Source organism: Triturus cristatus, chromosome 7 (genome assembly GCF_964204655.1).
Source record: "Triturus cristatus chromosome 7, aTriCri1.1, whole genome shotgun sequence".
Taxonomy (NCBI): domain Eukaryota; kingdom Metazoa; phylum Chordata; class Amphibia; order Caudata; family Salamandridae; genus Triturus; species Triturus cristatus.
In genome coordinates, this window is record NC_140590.1 from 1,692,161,869 (window position 1) to 1,692,179,840 (window position 17,972).

The following is a 17,972-nucleotide window of genomic DNA, read 5'->3' on the forward strand; positions in this document are numbered from 1 at the left end:
ACACATTGGGTAAAGTCGTGAATTTTAGAGGAAGTTAAAATGTACTATTTGCATTTAAAATTGACCCAATGTCCTATAATTAGGAACATCTGAGTGATATCTACTTACAAAATACTTTGCATAAGGATACATTAAAACAAATAAATGGGCAATAAATATAAAAAATATTGACATAATTTTTTTTTTATTCCTAAACAAAAGCACAAAAGCAACAATTTGGACATCATAATATTTAATAACTAAACAAGTAAAGTATGTTTCAAAACCTGACTAAAAAAATTCACATATTTTTTTTCTTCATTTTTTTCAAAAGCATTAAATTATTAATTCCAAAGCTATAACAAAAATTGTGGACAACTAAAAAACTAAAAACATGGAAATTGAACATATTTTTAAAAGTTATAAACAGTTAATAAGACAAAATACACTATAAAACATTCATATTTAATATATGCACAATAAAATAAACCAAAATATATTACATTTGAAAAAACAAATTATGAATTAAAGCTAACATTAAGACAAATACAAAAACTTTGAAATGACACGTAATTAAAATAAATAGATTTTTAAACATTTGGCTACTTAACAAAAAACAAATGCGCAGATAAACAACATTATATACAACAATACTTATAAAGTTGAGATTAAAAACAATAAGATTACAAATTAAAGAAAAATAACAACATACCTGCAATAAGATATGACATGATATACATGCCATAATGACTAACAGCACTTTTGACTCAATATTAAGGAAAAACATCTTTAAATAATGATCTATTTCTATGCCCTCAGTTTAATGGGACCAGAAACTCCGTATTTCATTCTACATTCCTCAAAAATGCATTTTAAAAGTAAAAGATTCTCTGTTTTATTACCTTCTATAAAAAAATTACTTCTAAATATTTTAAGTATTGAGTTGTATTTTTGTATGTTTGTGTATGCATTGTTTGTGCTGATAAATAATAAAATGCCTTTGTTTTACTCATATCTATATTTCCATCAGAAATAGCTCTTCTTGATTGTCCCACCAAAATTATAAAGGTAGCAAATGTGAGTCCACACTGCTCACAGGGACCTCAGTTTGTTTATTTTATTTTGCATTAATAATAATAAATATTGCTGTCTGCCCATAGGATTGATGCTAGTATTCTTTCTGTAATACCAACCATAGAGAACTTAGCTGCAAAGCATGTGCTTCACGAAAAAAGGTATGGGACTACAAAATACCCTTGTGCAATGTACTAAAACTGTTTTGAAATCTGAAAATTACTTTTGTGACCTGATATGAATTGAAAAGAGGAGAGGTCGTGAAAGACATACCCCCTTTGTATTGAAGCGGTGTGTATAATTGATGAATTACCAACCCCCGAGTTGAGGTGGTAGCTGATTTGCCAGCGATTCACAAAGGAGTGGCTGTCCACGGGTGATAGCTGCCTTTGGAAATCTTGTCTTGCTATCTCGTAGGAAGCATATAGTGGTCCAGAGGACCAAAACATGATTGCCCAGATATTTTTCCTTCAACAAGAAGGAATTCCAATACATGGACGTAGGTCTGCTATCACGTACAGGCTTCCATCACTTTGTTTGTATGCATGCAGATAGGGTCACCAAATGCTTCATGAATATTTATGAGGCTGGAGGTTTTACAACCTTTTGCAAATATGTGTTTTGTCATCTGAGTGATTAGTACTTTAGTCACATCACAAAATTTAGGGCACTGCGCAAAACTAGCGTGCCCATTGTACATCGGGCACTAAGCTCTCTTTTCTGTGGATTTGCAAACCTAAAGTTGGAAGGCTGGGAAGACTAGTAAGCAATGCTGTCCTGCGGAGACAAACATGACAGGAAGTTGGGCAAAATTAACAATTGTGCTAGTTATTTAGATCCAGTGTTGCTTAAGACTTTCAAACGATCAGCTTCATGCTGCATATTGTTAGCAAAATATTGCCTGGCAGGAATATTATGTTCTAAAAACTGTTTGAAAAATCTCACTCTACTGGGTTTAGATTTTATATTCCAATCCCCAGTGGGATGATGTTTTGTACACAATATGTATGATACAATATTTCTGTCTGATAATATTTTGGTTTGAATATGTTTGTAACTTACTCCAGTGATCTCAATTTAGATGGCAGCTAGGATTAATTACATAGATGGTCTTTTTTGATAGTGGAGCCTTTATAAAGTATGTTCCATTATGCAGTAACTGCACAAGAACACAGTGGAGGAGGCAGCCAAATTGTAGTTGAGTTGTATTTTCTAGATTCTCATCTTAGGTTTTCTATGGTATTTAGGATTTCTTTCCTCCTGAGATCTTGATTGATGGGTCAGATACTGAACACAAATTGCCTTGAAGATGAGTCAGACCAATTTGAAATTAATTTTTACTGATATCTAAAGATAGTGTGGAGCATTCTGCACTGCAGTGATCAGATCAAGTTCGTTCTTCACAGTGATGAGTCTGGCAGCAGAAGAAAGCACTGCCTGAAGGAACATCAAGGATATCAGTGAGAACCCATTAACTCTTCATTAATCCTCGTCTAAACCGGAACTCACTAACATTTGTACCACAGAAAGGTCACTTTGGTTTAGTAATGTGTTTAGATTTGTTACAACGTGAAAGCTGATATCATGATTTTTAGTGTAGGATCAATCTGGGGTTTCATGGAGGTTTGGTTTACAGGTTCTGAATTTGGATTGATGGAGAAGATTTTCATGGAAATCTGGGTGTCTTCGGCATATTGTAGTGCACTGGAGCAACCTCTGATGTAGGCAGAAGGACCTCCTTTTTTAGGTCTCGCCTACGCAGCGCTCATGCGCTGCATAGGCAAAAAGACCTTTAGCGATCGCTTCGGCTTTTCAGCCAAAAACGTGCACGCATTCCATTGCCTTCAATGGCAACGTGTGCACGTCTGGAGATTCACTTGTGGGAGTGAGCGGCTGGCGCCATATGTTATCAATTATCACGGCGCCAGCCGCTCGCTCCCGCAAGTGAATCGCGCAGGCCCCCTCCCCCTGCTGCTGCGCGAGGTTTTTTGTCTCATTACACAGGGATTTCCTGCTTCAGTCTTACTACCTATGACTGGAACCACGAATTACGAAATAGTCGCTGTGAGAGTCCGTCGGTGGGGATCTTTTATATAAAAAGAAAAAAAGAGGCTGGAGTTCGTTCCTCTTTTAAAGTTCAAGTATTTATAGTACTGCACCCCCTCAGATTTCCACAGCGCCAGACGTGCACTCAGTCACCACAAGTGTAAATATGCTCCATGTGTGCACGTGGTTCCCATCAGCGCCGGCGTACCCGATGTAACCAATCAATCTTAACTAAACAACACCATTCCTGAGCTCCCCCGTCCCTCTCTGTCGCAGTGACCGTCAGTGTTGGCACCAAAACCAGTCGCCACTAGAGCCAGGCATCAGCTCCAGGTCATCTTTCGGATCAGTGCAGCCCCCAGTAACCAGTGTTGGACCCTTTTTAACAAACAGCAGCTCAAACACCCACTCATAAAGTCACCATGAGGAACAGTGTTATCCTACTCATCCTGATTTTAATCACACCCACACCAATGTCAGCAGCATTACCTCAGTTCCAACTAGTGCAGGGCTCCTTCAGTCATCAGCTTCAGGCTCACCATTTCCTTCATCTTCAGTGTCAGTGTCAGTTTAGCCCTGAGTCACCGGTGTTTGTGGACCCTTTTAAACAAACAACACCTGCAAACCTGCCTCATAAAACCACCATCAGGAACAGTATTATCCTACTCACTCTGATTTCAATCACCCACACTACTGTCAGCCACGAAATATCTATCCAAGCTAGTGCAGAGTCCCTTCAGTCATCTGCTACAAGGTCCAATAATTCCTTCACCTTCACCTTCATTACAGCCCCCAGTCACCAGTGTTGGTGGACCCTAGTCAACAAACAGCACCTCCAACCCTCATGCAGTTACAGACAGCAACATTGTTATCCTACTCACCCCAATTGTAATCACACCCACAGCACTGTCAGTAACAATAAGAAACAATACCTCAGTGATTATCACCAAAACCAGTACACCAGTATCCCAGAGCACCTCAATCCAGTCAATATTTGCAACAGTGTTACCTTAATCCCGCTCATTTCAACCACCTCCACATCCCTGTCAACAGAAATACCGCATCACCACTAGCAGCTGCCAAGTCGTCAGTTCACTCACGCGCGACATTTCCATTCTCAGAGAAAGAGATATGGGAGGGAGGTGACCTTTCAATGTCAGATGTGTTACTCTGCAAGTGGCACTTTTTAACAAACTCAAGCAAGTGCTTGCGCCCATGCAATACTGTTTATGCCGTAAGCTACCCCTGTGACTGCAACATGATTGTCTAGTAACAACCCAAAAGTGTTAAATTATTACACATGACGCACACAATTTGAGTACCTCCTTCCTGTAAGCGTCCAATTATCTATGAAATATGTGGCTCTTGTAAAATTAGGAGTAAACATAAATGTAGTACTAGGGTTGAGTGACCATTATTTAAGGTTCAGCAAGCACACTCTGGATTAGTTCCTACACCGAAGGTCACATCTACACAGAGCATTTTCTCCTGCTCCACAACACACATTATGGCTCCTATCCAGCCTGACTGAGCACCGAAGTACATCCCATATCCAACATGCCACATTCTGGATTATCACCAGTCACAGTTAGGGACATCTCCCAAACACAAGCACACTCTAGACTGCTTCTTGCCCAACATACACATTGATAAATTAAACCACCCTACTAATGTGCTGTGGACCAACATTGCCAAACAGTAAATGTCTCCCCAAAATGTCTTAAGTTCTACTTAAAAAACATAGAAGGATCAGCGCTGTTTTTTAGTGTATCTTCTGTTGTCTCAATCTTTGCCTTTGTTGTCCTCAATGATCACTCTACCCTTCTCCTAAGTAGTCCTACTCTGTTGTTCCCTGTGCCGTTTACTACTTCCCTCAATGATGTTGCTCTTTTTTTATTTAGTATGTCCTTTCTTATACCTCTCTGCCTCTCATCAGTGTAGCCTTTCATGTCCTTAGAGTAGTCCCTCCGTGCAGCCTTCCAGTTCTTCAATGTCATCATTGCTTCTTCTCTTTTGTACTTAATGCAGTCTATCCCCAGTGCTCACTTACTTATAGAATGTGCTGTCGTTCATCAAAGCTCCCTCTCTCTTTCCCAGAGTTCCCCATAGCCCAACCAGTATAGTTTTTCTTTTCCCTGAATTGCTCCCTCTTTTGTTTGTAGTGTGGTTTCTTGTTATTTTCTCTTGTAATGTGTGCTTAGTAACATTTTATATTCACTTCTCTACTGTTCCTTTTGTCAGTATGGGCTGCCATTCGCTTATCTGCACTCTCTTGTTCTCTATGCTTCATTTTCCCTCTCTTCTCTCCAAGGCAATTCAGTCTGTTTCTCCCTTTGTATTTCGGTTACCTTGTTCTTCTCCTCTTTCTCAACAGAGCATCGTAGATCTCTTTTCTTATCCAAGTTCCTCTTTTGTCTCTTGCTCATCATGCTCTCTGGTTCTTTGTGTATTTTCACCCAGGTACTCTCTTGTCCCATGATTCTCGGGTCCCTCACTCTCATCGCCATTATTATCCCCCACTATCCACTTTCTTTTGTCATTCTCTCCAGCTTGTGTGTTTCCTCTGCCCCACTTCAGGTCTTTGCAGTGTCTCTATTCCTTCCTTCTTCCCCTGTCGGTGTCTCACTCATTCCCTATCATGCCAGTCCCTTTATCTTCTGCACCACCTCTCAAGTGTCTCTCTTTCTCCTGTTCCATCCAATCATCTTTTATCTTTCTACAATCTCTCCACTGCCTCAATGTTCATTCTCTTCCTCTCGGTGTTTCTGCCTAACATCTACACAATCTCTCTCATTCCACTCCAGCATGGCTCTCTTATCTCTTCTCCTATTTCTACTCTCTCTCCATTCCTCCTCCATTTTCCCAGGGTGTTTCTACCCCTTTGGTTCTTTTTCGTCAGCCCTCTTTTTTATTCCCATGCTCTCTCTACAGCATTATTCTCTTTCTTCTTCTCCTCCTTTTGCAACAGCCCTCTTTTTCTCTCTCCAAGGCATCGTCTTCCCTATTTGTCCACTGTATTTCTTTTCTCACATTTATTTATCCCCTCCCTTTACAGTCCCTTTTTTTTATCCATCTTTCTCACTCTTCCTCTGTAGAGTCTTTTCCTGTATTTCAGTGTATATCCCTTCTACCTCTCTCAAACTTGATTCCGAATCTTTTCCTTCCCATAGCTCCACATTCCTACAATCACTCTAACTCTCTCCCTACTCCCTATTTTCTTGAATCTTTTCCTCCACAAGGTTTAGCTTTCTTCCCTTCCTCTCTCACTGCCTCCTCTCTTCCTTCTTTTAAGAGCAATCTCTTTCTCCGTGTTTTCCAAGCCAGCCTCCCACACCCCTCTTCTCTTTATCACAGTGTGCCCTTCTCCAGTCCCTATACTCTCTCCTTTTTAGGTCGAGCCTAAAGCAGCGCGCATTCGCTGCAAGACTTTTAGTAAGGGGCTTCAGAAAGCTCACCACACGCTCGTGCGTGTGTTTTTGTTTTTGTTTTTCTCACAGGCTATTGGGCTTTGCGTGTGTCTTTCTAAGAAAGACAGCACGCAATTGGGCAAAGGCGGGTGCATGTCCCGCCTTATCTCCACCCACGGCCTATTGCTTGCGGTTACCCGTACGGGCCACATCTTTTTTCAATTATCGTGCACAGATGCATGCGTGATAATGCAAAACCGATGTCTCGCTGTGGTGCGCGCGTTTGTTATTGAATGTTCTCGCGCTGCTGGTTTAGAGCTCTTGCCGTGTGTGACTGACATCATTTGTAAACGAGCATGACCTACTGCATACATCTTACCACTTAAATGTTTCTCTTGACCTTGGTATGTTGAAGATGGAAGGATTTTTTAGATATTTCTCAAATATACAGAGCACTTAAAATACTTGGCAAAAGTCTCAACTGTGCTGTATAAAAACAAAAAAAAGATTTAAATACATTATATTTTCAGACGCTTCTGTTCCCATTGCTGTATCTTTGCGTGGTCTCTAAAAGCTGAGATGGGCAGCTGTGAGGTACATTTTACACTGCACAAAACGCCAAAACAATCTGCGAGGCGTTTTTGAAGTGACTTGGAGTTAAGGGTGGAGGTTTGCTCCCATGGCAGCGAGGGTTAGTGCACGGTCAGGCCGCGTGCCCTTGAAGCACGTGCAGGAGATGTGCTCAGAGTCTGGGGTGCGCATGCTGAACATGGCCCGGTAGAATTTCACACTTTGGCTCCAGCACTCCTACCACACAGCTATGGAGGTGGGTAAAGTCTTTAAACGCCGACCTGCCTAGGAAACGTGATGCCTTCAGTGGTTCTGTCCGAACCCTGCAATCGCCATAAAAATGCAAACTCTCTCCTCTGTGACTGCTCATGCTTCCATTACGTGGGTATAAAACAAATATCTATCCCTTAAACTTCCGAACTTCTTGGAGTGCTGGTCACACGCCCTGGCCTGCTATACATTTGTCTGAATGTATCTTGTAATGTGAAGCCTGTCTGACAAAGTAATCTGGTGGCAGACTGAAGCGATGGGCTACTGGCCTGGGGCAGTCTCTATACTTGTCTGGGAAGTCCCCTTGAATGATCTCCAAGCACTGACACAGTACAGTATTACTTTTTAAGATGGCAGTTCTAGTTTTTACTGTAATTAGGAGTATTACTGTCCGCACCTGGTACAGTGAGTTGATATCCCCAGGCCCATTAATATTTATGCTGGAGTAATTCTAGCTTTCTGGTGCTTCCGGGGAAGTGAAGATTGGAGGCCTGTGCCCTCACCTGTTTGCCTGCGTATGGGTCTTTATTCGTGGTTGACTGTGTGTGCCTTTAGTGCCTCTCTGACTGTGCGTTTGCCTATGTCTTTGCCATAGTTATGCCTTGTATGTATATCTATGTGGGCCCTGTACTTCAATATATTTAGGTATACGACTTTCTAGTAGAACGTACGTGTGTGTGTGTGTGCGTGCGGGTGTGTTTGCGTGTACCAATGTCTTTGTGAGCGGTTTGGTTGTTGTTGTGTCTGTTTCCGCTTTCTATACCAAGAAGTGAAATCAGTAGTGAACTCTGCGCTATTATTCTTTTTAGTAGGTGGGCAGTGGGTGTACCTTTTTTCAATTTCCAACTAATGCAGCTCCTCCTAATGACGAATGTCAGCTCGAAGCACTTGCGGATAGTTTCCCGCACTAGTTTCTAGTGTCACTGGCAGAGCCTATTAATAGTGGCGTAACGGCTAGAGTGGCCGACTGTGAAGCTGAGGAACTGGTTTCGGTCTCGGCGGGAGGCTCAACCTCCTGTAAATCTGGACAAATCTCTCCATGCCTAAAATGAATGTGTCTGTCTGCAATGCAACTGGTGATCGCATAGAGCGCCCCGATATCTTCGGGTCCAGTTCGCACTATATAGAAAAAAACTACAAAAAAAGAAAACAACGAAGTATTGTATTTATTGACCAGTATTGCAAATACAGTTTGAGAGTTCTAAGGAGGAAGGATGCTTTCCATGGTTGCAGAGTATTTTCATGTTTTTTAAACTGTGTTGTTCTGTAAGTTTCCCAGAAGGGTTCGAATTCCGGAAGGTTAGCGCAGCTACGCCAGGCTGTAAGTCACTGCGCACACGAGGTGCCCTGATAGCGCATACTGCCCACAGCACTGTCCATTTCTCCTTGAATTCATCAAAAAGCTCATCAAAAAGCTCAAATGGTCTCCAAGTACACTGTCGCCCTATAACCCCCCCCTTCCCCCTAGTGCCCTACGAGGCATCTGCCCATTTTATTCATTTATTGAATGCAGTTTTATATAGCGCAAACTTTACCCAAAGGTGTCAGAGCGTTTTACAATAGAACCAGGTAAGTTACAAAAGGTACACATGATATAATGTTCATCCAGTAAAGGGTTCCGACGCTTTGCAAAGCGCTTCACAGACACCATTTACTGCAGCGGGAGCTTCTTAAAGAAGAGGCGCTATAAATGGAGTAGTACGTAGCATGCAGGTCAGTCCTTGGATGGATGTTCTGCTCTGCAGAATCACTGGCTGCGAAGTAGAAATAATTTTCTCCCATCACAGAAAATTTCTTCAGAAAACATTATGGTGCTGCAGAAACAGTGCTCTGCAATAATGTGGGAAGATATATATTTTATTTTACTCCTCATGTTCCCAATAAGAGCTGCCAGAAATGCTTACACAATGTCCCCTTGTCCCAAACTACCCAATATACTCTGTCCAAAAAATAATAGTAAAGTATAATGTGCCAGCCACTACTTATCCCAAAGTATTGTTTCTTGTAGATGAGACACACAGCGTTCTCTTTCTGAAGAATTAGTCCCCCAAAATTTCTGTGCCTTAAATGTAGTAAAAATACAGCGGCTGGGGAATAAAGCCTGCAATACAACGTAGCTAAACCCAAATAAAATAAGCATTGGCATAGCCAATAGATCTCGCCTTTGGGACCTTATAAGTGTTTAGTTACGCAGCACAATATACTTGGTGCAACAACATCAACTGTTTCATGGCTAAACACTTATAAAGTCCCAAAGGCGAGACCTATTGGCTATGCCAGTGCTTGTTAATAAGTTCCTGGGGCATTTTCAGAGGGGTGAGATGTTGGATTAGGTGCATGAATTTAGAAGAAGTTCTCCAAACATGGTGCAGTGCGGCACAATACATGTGCATGAAGCAATGTGGGGAGTGTGACAGGAGGTGCAATTGGGAGTGGTGATTGCTCCACTAAGATGCTCTGGGACTCCACCTTCAGATTGAACAATGTGGAAGCTAGGATCAAATCCTGTGGGAAAACAAGAGTGAACAGAACAAGGTTTGCATCTTCTCACAGGTGGTGGACCCTCTGGTGGCTCTTCCTCAAATTAAATCAGGTTAGTGAGAGTGTGCACCATTTAAAACTGAGGACAGGAGATGAGTGAAGAAATGGATGGATGGATGAACGTAATCTGGCTTGAAGCAACTGACGGTCATTTAGATGAGAAAATTCTCTGTTACATAAATAAGTGGATGAGCAGCACAGCTCTGCGGGGAACAACTTCTGCTCTCATGTTGACAGCTCCTGCTAGCAGTCTCTTGTAGTTGGTGGGATACCTCCATCACCATACCTCACAGCATCAAAGCAGATGCCTGAGGCAGACATTCCTTCTGGGCTCCTTCTGGACAGACTCCTAAGCAGGGTTACCTCAATCTCTTAGCACACATGCCTGGATGGATGGATGGATGGATGGATACACGGGAGACGGACAGATGAATAAATGGACAGCAAGTCAGATGAGTGAACTGATAATTAGGTAAATGTGCAGATTCATGGGTGGATGGAATACCAAATTATTGTTATTATGTTTTCAGTGTGCTCAAATTTCCCCTTGAAGCTTCATGTAATGTTTCTTTTTCAGGGTTTTACTTTTTCTGCTGCACAGCCCCAGCAAGGCAGTGAACATAAAGCCACAGACTAAAATTGGAAAGATCTCATACCTAATCAACCAGAAGTGCTCTGAGAGCCCATCATGCAACCAGACGTGGCACCTAAATGTGGCACACGGCTACCAGATCAAACTCCACTTCACTTACTTTGATATCGGTAGAAATGAGGATGTGTGCCAAGGCTTTGTAAAGGTGATTTTATGAAGACCATCTCTCCATTCTCTCCTCTTCCATTCCTTCGATCTATCCCTTACGTCAAGGTGGTTCCATTCCATAATCGATTCCCTGTCAATGTGCCCTTTTATCAGAACATTCTGCCTATCCCCTCTATTAGAGTTCTCCTCTGCCAAATGATTCCCCTCATAATTCCATCAAGGTGATCTACTTCCAGAACTTTCCCCTTTTCCAGTAATTTTATATGCATATCTGTCTCCTTTCCAGAACTGTTGCCCTATCTCCAGTTTAAGTAGATCCGTATATGAATATTCTCCTTATCCCCTCCTTCTATATTTCTGTTTCCTGCCACTGTCTTCAGAATACCTGAAATCAGGCATTGCAAGGTCACTGCCATGTGTCCCGAAGACTCATCCAGGTGTATCTATTGCGGTGACTGTCTAATCACAACTGCCCTCAAGAAGATCCTTCTCCTAATGCCTTCCCTCATAATGATCTCCTCCAATTAAGCAATCATATTAGCCCTTTTAATTCTCATTTAAAACCTTCTCCATTTCCTTCTATAAAGAAGATGCCAATCACCTCTACATTCCTTGCAGTGGAGAGATAATATTATCAGACCAGTGTTGGTAAAACAAGAATAATTTTTAAAGGGACAAACACACTGTGGCTACGGCAAGATCTTTTCTTTTCTAATCAGAAATAAATTCTACAGAAGAAATGACATCTATAAGTAGCGACATTGAGGAGGCGTGTATCGGTGTCTCCAACAGATAGAGGTTTCTATAGGAAGACCATCACCATCTTTCTCTCTTCCTACAGGTGATGGATGGATGGAACCCATCTATCATCCTCTGCGGCAAGCACAATGTACCCACTGGGCAAGACATCCAGGCTCCTATGGTCTTCTTCTCTTCTTCCAATACAATGAAAGTGATTTTCCATTCAAGCAACCAACAGCGAGAACACATGGGAGGTTTCTCTGCTCACTACACAGCAGTCGGTACAACTCCTATTTTGAGATTCGTATATTAGGTATTGTGTGGAGCTCCTATGATGTGGCATTGAGATTGACACCTCACCATATAATCAATAGTGTTGCTTTCTGACTCCTATGTTATTCTTCATTTTCTTCAACAATTTTATGTTCCATTAATTCCTCAATGGCATCAGCTTTTAACATCAATTATTCAACTTCTATCTATTCTAATAGATTACACATCTGACAGATTCTGATAAATTCCACACTCGTGCCATGTAAGGACCCCTTTGAGCTCAGTGAATGAATACGTCTGGTAGTAGAGATTTTGTAATATGGTGGACACGTTTCACTTCGAGTGGTTGTCACAGCCTTTCATCAGTCTGATGCCCCTAAAATGAATACCTTTAAGCTGGTTAACAATTAACACTTGCTGTCAATGCTTAAGGACTGGGCAAATTCTAAAGTGTACTTTAAGAGTATTATTGTCGACAAAGATTTCTAATAAAGAACTAGAGCGCTAACCTAGCTCAAAATGTGCCAGCACTGGAGCAATGCTGCAGAACAAACCTATTTCAGAGTCCTTTCCTTCCCTATGCAGTAGACTGAATTTGTGGAAGCAAGGACATTATTTGTTCATATCTAAGTTGTCATAAACGTGCAAGCTTTCTGGAGTCAGTAAAATGTTTTTCTTGCACAATCAAGTAGAGTTTTCACTACGTTTTAAAGCAATTGTCACATTGGTTACACACCTTTCTTCTCATTTTTCAAGCAGAACATTTCAAACATGTATGACCAAAACTAGTAAGATTGAAGTCACATCATTGTTGTTCTACTGTAGGGTGCTCCATTTTAAATGCTGTGAATTCCACAGCGCCTATCCCAGCAGCACAGCAGCCATTGACACTTTATGCTTGTTCTGTCATATAGAATGTTAGCGCTATAGATTTTTATTAGAACTGTGTGCGTGGCAACCATGCCTGCCTCTCATGTCATGTCTATGATGCATTAATAGCACCGGCTAGCTTCTTTGATGCCATACTATGACGTCATCCTACTCCTAAGCTGTCAGCTTCCCATTCCCTGATGCCTTCCTCTTAACTCCTGAGGTTTATTGTATTCCCACCACTGTAGATGTAGATGAGTGCGCCTTTAGGAATGGTCGGTGTGGTCAATTCTGCCACAATTACCCAGGAGGCTTCTCGTGCTCATGTGACGTTGGATACTTCCTGAAGGGAGACAACAGGACCTGCGCGGAAGAAGGTATGGACTCCTCTATTCAAAAAACGACATCATTTCTTTTAAAGTCGACTTTACCTAACAAAATGCAGCATTGATGTTTACACTTCACAGAATTCCATACATTAAATCCACCCACTAAAACTGTTGAACAAGGCTTTCTTCTTGAGGCAGGTATTAAGTTGGAAAAAGTTTTAATTTCTTCTACCTTTTTACACATTGCTTGTATGCTGGACAATACAGGGCGCATTCAATGAGTGAAAAGATTACACCATGTGATGGGTTTAGACAAGACTTGGCTATAATGGCACTTATCACATTATAAAACCAACTCATACTCTTTATGTTGACGACCTCATACTGTTTTGTATTAACACCATATGTCAAATTGTAGTTAATGCAACGAAAAACAATAGGCCCAATTCACAAGGGTAAACTGAGACGAAAGTCCAGCTTTACGACTTTCGGTATTCACAAAGGGCATTTACAAGTAGTAAAGTTAGACTTTCGTCTCAGATAAACTTATGTTTTGGTCTTAAGTTTTAACTTTTTGCTCTCAGTTAAACTTACGCCCAAAACATAAGTTTAACTGAGACATATGTCTAACTTTACTACTCGTAAATGCTGTTTGTGAATACCGAAAGTCATAAAGTTAGACTTTCGTCTTAGTTTACCTTTGTGAATCTTGCCCTCTATGTTTCCCAATTCACTACCAATAATCAAAAACACATTCAAAATTGACAAATGTTATGAACAAACTGAATATGACATATGAATCTACTCACTGCAAATCAAAGCTTAGGTTTCATTGATATTACAAATATTATACTATTCTAATATGCTATGAATGTCGCTGTGCTCTGTTTTGCTGATGTTGTGAAATCAGAAGGCACAGGCCTAGACTAACAAACCCTTTTGCCTTTTAGTCGTGAGCTGCATGACGCCTCGGGAGTTGACCAATGGAGTGTACAAGTATCAGACACCACCTGACGTCAGCACGTACAGAGCGGTGATTAAATACGAGTGTAATGAGCCGTACTACCGAATGGTGGCACGGAGTGGGGACGGTAAGTGACTCTAGGGCAAAGATATCTCTGGTTAACTTTGGACACATAGTGGCCAGTAGAATAATGAAATTCAAGAAAATTATCTGAAAGCTCGAGAGGCTAATAAAAATCCTGATGGGCGTTATGCTATACAATTTTAGAATTCAACAGCTCAAAATACGAACTGGTTTCAAAGTTCCCCCAATAATGATTGTTACCCAAACCCCAAGCAGAAGGGGGGAAGGGGGGGGGGCGGTCACACAGACCCACGCAGCAGGGAGGAGGGAAAGTTTATGAATTGTATGTAAATGCGGGGGAATGGAAACTTTATCATAAATCACATGTCAAATATTTAGGATTTGCTACTCATTTAAAGATTTAGAATATGGTACTCATTTAAAGTTTGGTGGGTTGTACTCTGTTCTGCTCGGCGAGCAGCTGGATACACTCACCTGTTGTAGTACAGTCAGATTATTTTTATAAATGTTATATTCATGCCTCTCCTCCAAGCAGGGGGAGTTCTCTGATCAAACTCCTCTGATCTACCCTGTCACCGTGCCCTGGCTCTGTTGAAGGCTATGTTTAAGGCGCTCTCACATCAAAGTTTTTTGTTTTCCAAAAACAAACTCCTAAAGTTGGAAGCTGTTATTGAATGATCAAAAACTAATGGCCCAAAACACTGGGATTTTTTTTCAACATGTGGGGGTTTATTATTTTTGTTTCCTTTTTGGAACCAGAAGGTGATTCCTTGTGGTACAGAATAGGAAAAACTGATGTGGGAAAGTCTGTCCCCACTCTAAACAGAGCCGGGGAACTGTGATTTTCGAGAACATGGTGCTCTACTGATTTTTTGATGGAGTGCACCGCCTGTCAAACTCCTAATTTGGGATTTTGACAAATTTTCCAATATTTAAAAAAAATCTGTAGTAACTTTTATCACCAGCGCGTTGTTATGAACAGCATTATTGTAGCTCCGATCTCAGTCCTCTCTGTTACCCCTCTAGTACAGTCAGCGACAGCTCCTACTTTAAGGTGGAGGAGTGTTGACCCACTGCTGTCTGATCAGTGCAAAAAGGAAAAATAATATGATAATAACACAATATTAATATTTTATTTATGAGTACTGCACAAGTTTAGGGCATGCTGGGCTCTCAGCAGGTGGAGGAGTGGTGGGCACCATAAGTGCGCATGACGGTTTGGCCGGGTGTCGTAGGACGGCCAAAGCGTCATGCACACTTAGCATTTCCTCCCCCGGCTGTGTTGCACAGCCAGGTAGAGAGCAGTCCCAGGCTCCCAGGCACTGTCTGAGCGGCCAGGCCGCTCAGACCAATCATGACAGCATTGTCAGATAGGTTTAGGGGAGTCTGGGAGCCTGGTTGCTGCCAGTAGTCAGGAACGGAAGAGAACAGAGGAAGGCAGGGTAGAGATTTTTAAAATTTTATTGCATCTCCCCCATACACCCACCCCCACTGCCCAGCCAGTTTTTATTAGCGGCAGCCTCCACTGAGTAGAGTTGGGTCCTAGTATGAAATGACAACACTGGATTGCACCAACTAAATGTGATTTTCTCTTTCTGGTTTTTGTCATCAGTGAGTTTGAGTGTATTTTTGTTGAGGGTTCTTTTCAGGTGTGAAGGGAAAAGCCCAAAGTTCTTCTCCAAAACAGCTGACAGACGCTCTACTCTGTTCCAATAGTAATTAAAATGATCTAATTTCATGGTCGGTCATATCAATAAAAAAATCGCTTTTTCTGATTGCTATGAACATCAGTTAGTGGCACGCGATTCGTCAAATGTGTATAGATGACAAGGCTCAATGGCCTCTTCCGCATTCAGTTCTTTGTTAATGTGTCACCCCAGATGTCCCCATACACCCCTGACTGGTATTGCAGACCAGAATTTTAGTGGCCCCTTCAATTGTTGTGCTACAGCAAGTACAGCAGTTCATCACTTATTTTGTTTCCAGAGATGATCTGCAATCTGTAACGTGAGGAGCTGGTGGACTTGTTTTCAGTGGTGGAGGTGGATCACTGTACACACAGGGAAAAGTATACTCCTGATTTAGGGCCCATGTTGAAATGCTGATGGTTTCAGTCTGGACTTGGTAAAGTTGTGAATGGTTTTAACCACTTGTTAGCTTTGCAGCTGGTTCATTTTCAGGCATGCACTGAAGCTGTAGCAGTGATGTACAGTGGACGCAGTGAGCTAAGGTGTGGCTCTCAAACTCTCAGTATGCCCTATTGTGTAGCCTAGATTTCAACTAGGATTTCCTCCCTGTCCATTTCTAATATTAGTTTGAGCAACCCATGCACATATTAAGTATTTTGAAATAATTTTCCATGTTTAGGCAGCCATCTTGCTCAACATCTGCTGGAACCCCATTCACTGACTTTTATTGGACATTTTAAGCAAAACGGTAAAAAAGTGGTGAAAAGCTTTAAAAAACAACACAATTCTGCAAACATGCCACCAATTAAATAGGGTTGTGGTGATAGGTTTTCTCTTTGATAATCAATTTTTTGGCTATTTCTTCTTGGGCTGACCTAATTCAGCCTCTGCAATCCTTAGATCAAAGACACAATGCACTGTTTCCTCAATTGAAAATTACTTCCTCGATTGAAAATCTCGGTCCATTTCACCACTGCCACCTGTTTCTTGCTTTTATGACAGATATAGTGAGGATGAGTCTAAAAGGGAGGGGGAGAGGCTTCAGGCATGGGGTGATTGTATCCACAGGTGGGTTGTAATTTGACTCCTCCCCTAAGGCAGCAGTCTAAGTTCACCTTCTGTATGCCCTCCTAAAACCCTATCCCACCTCCGTTGTATTATATTGGGACACCAGCAGCCACCCCTTGACCTGTTTGGGGACGGGGGAGTCATCATGAAGTGACCCTTCCCTTAGACAAACATAAACTGGTTTTCCCCTTCAAATGCTTAAATGGAAACTTCCACTTTACTATCAATTTGCAATGTTCTGTATACATGTTAAGCTTGTAAAATGTCAGCCGTCACTCACCTTTCAATTAAGTGAGTATAGACAGTCAAGAAAGACACACTAGAAAAAAACCACATACAGGAATGTCTTCCCTTCATGGCTACATCTCATTTAAAGGAGAGAAATTTGTAAATACCGCTGGAAAGTAAAGTTAGAAAGGAAATTCATCTTGGAGTAACTTCAGTGGCATGTTCACATTTTATTTATTGACATCTATAGTGAAGTAGAAAACTTACACACCCCACACTTTAATCAGGTACAGTGTTTCACATGCACTTTGAGATGTTTTTTAGGCCAAACCACAGTACTTTAAATTATTGAGAAATGATCAAGTCCTCTTCAAGTCCAACCAAAGAACTATTTAGATCCCTCAAATGTTTTGATGCTGTAGCAAATCATTTTGATATGAAGGTTCAAAAGATCTGTGAAGGGATAATATAACATTCATATTCCACAAACTGAAGAAGGAACCTCTACAGGGGGCCTTGTGACTTGCCCCCACTGGTCTTCCTTTAATGTCGCTGAATTGGAGGATATCAAAACTTTTGTATAAGAAAGCCAAATATGGTGGCCCGAAGGGCAGCTGCACTCCTTTTTTTTTTTTACAGTCTTGCCACATTGCATAGTTACTAATGATAGGTGAATTTACCTATCTTTGGTACCCATTTCTGCTCTAGAGGAATGGAAGAAAGGGAGCCTAAAGCTCCTACAAAAGAAGGACAATTTGGACAGCAGCAATGTAGAAACTATTGCCCGATTACCTTATTACAATTTCTGGGCAAAATTACTGAACAGGTTATGAGGAAAGAGCCAACTGGCAAAAAGAAAGTGAGCTATTACATCCATGGCATCTAGGCTTTAAATTAGACAGAGACACAGAAGTTACCGTTGCTCAAAGGAAATGTGATCTATTATCGATCAAGGAGATTCTACTGCTCTGCCGTTTATCGGTCTGGCAGTCAAAGCTTTCGATACAGTCGACCATGAGATTTTACGAACAAGTGTGGTAAAAAGGAGAAAGTCCTGTAATGGCTGACTTCTTTTCTTAC

The 17,972-nt window shown here is 41.4% G+C and overlaps 1 protein-coding gene across 1 annotated transcript in view; it reads left to right on the plus strand.

Annotated features, from left to right (window-relative positions):
• LOC146812774 (complement C1r subcomponent-like) overlaps positions 1-17,972 on the plus strand; it is a 58,562-nt gene that overhangs the window by 27,600 nt on the left and 12,990 nt on the right. Inside the window, exons 2-5 of the mRNA XM_085614618.1 lie at positions 10,465-10,684; positions 11,489-11,669; positions 12,780-12,908; positions 13,811-13,951. Of these exons, the coding sequence (XP_085470744.1) occupies positions 10,465-10,684; positions 11,489-11,669; positions 12,780-12,908; positions 13,811-13,951 (671 nt within the window). The remainder of the gene's footprint in view (positions 1-10,464; positions 10,685-11,488; positions 11,670-12,779; positions 12,909-13,810; positions 13,952-17,972) is intronic.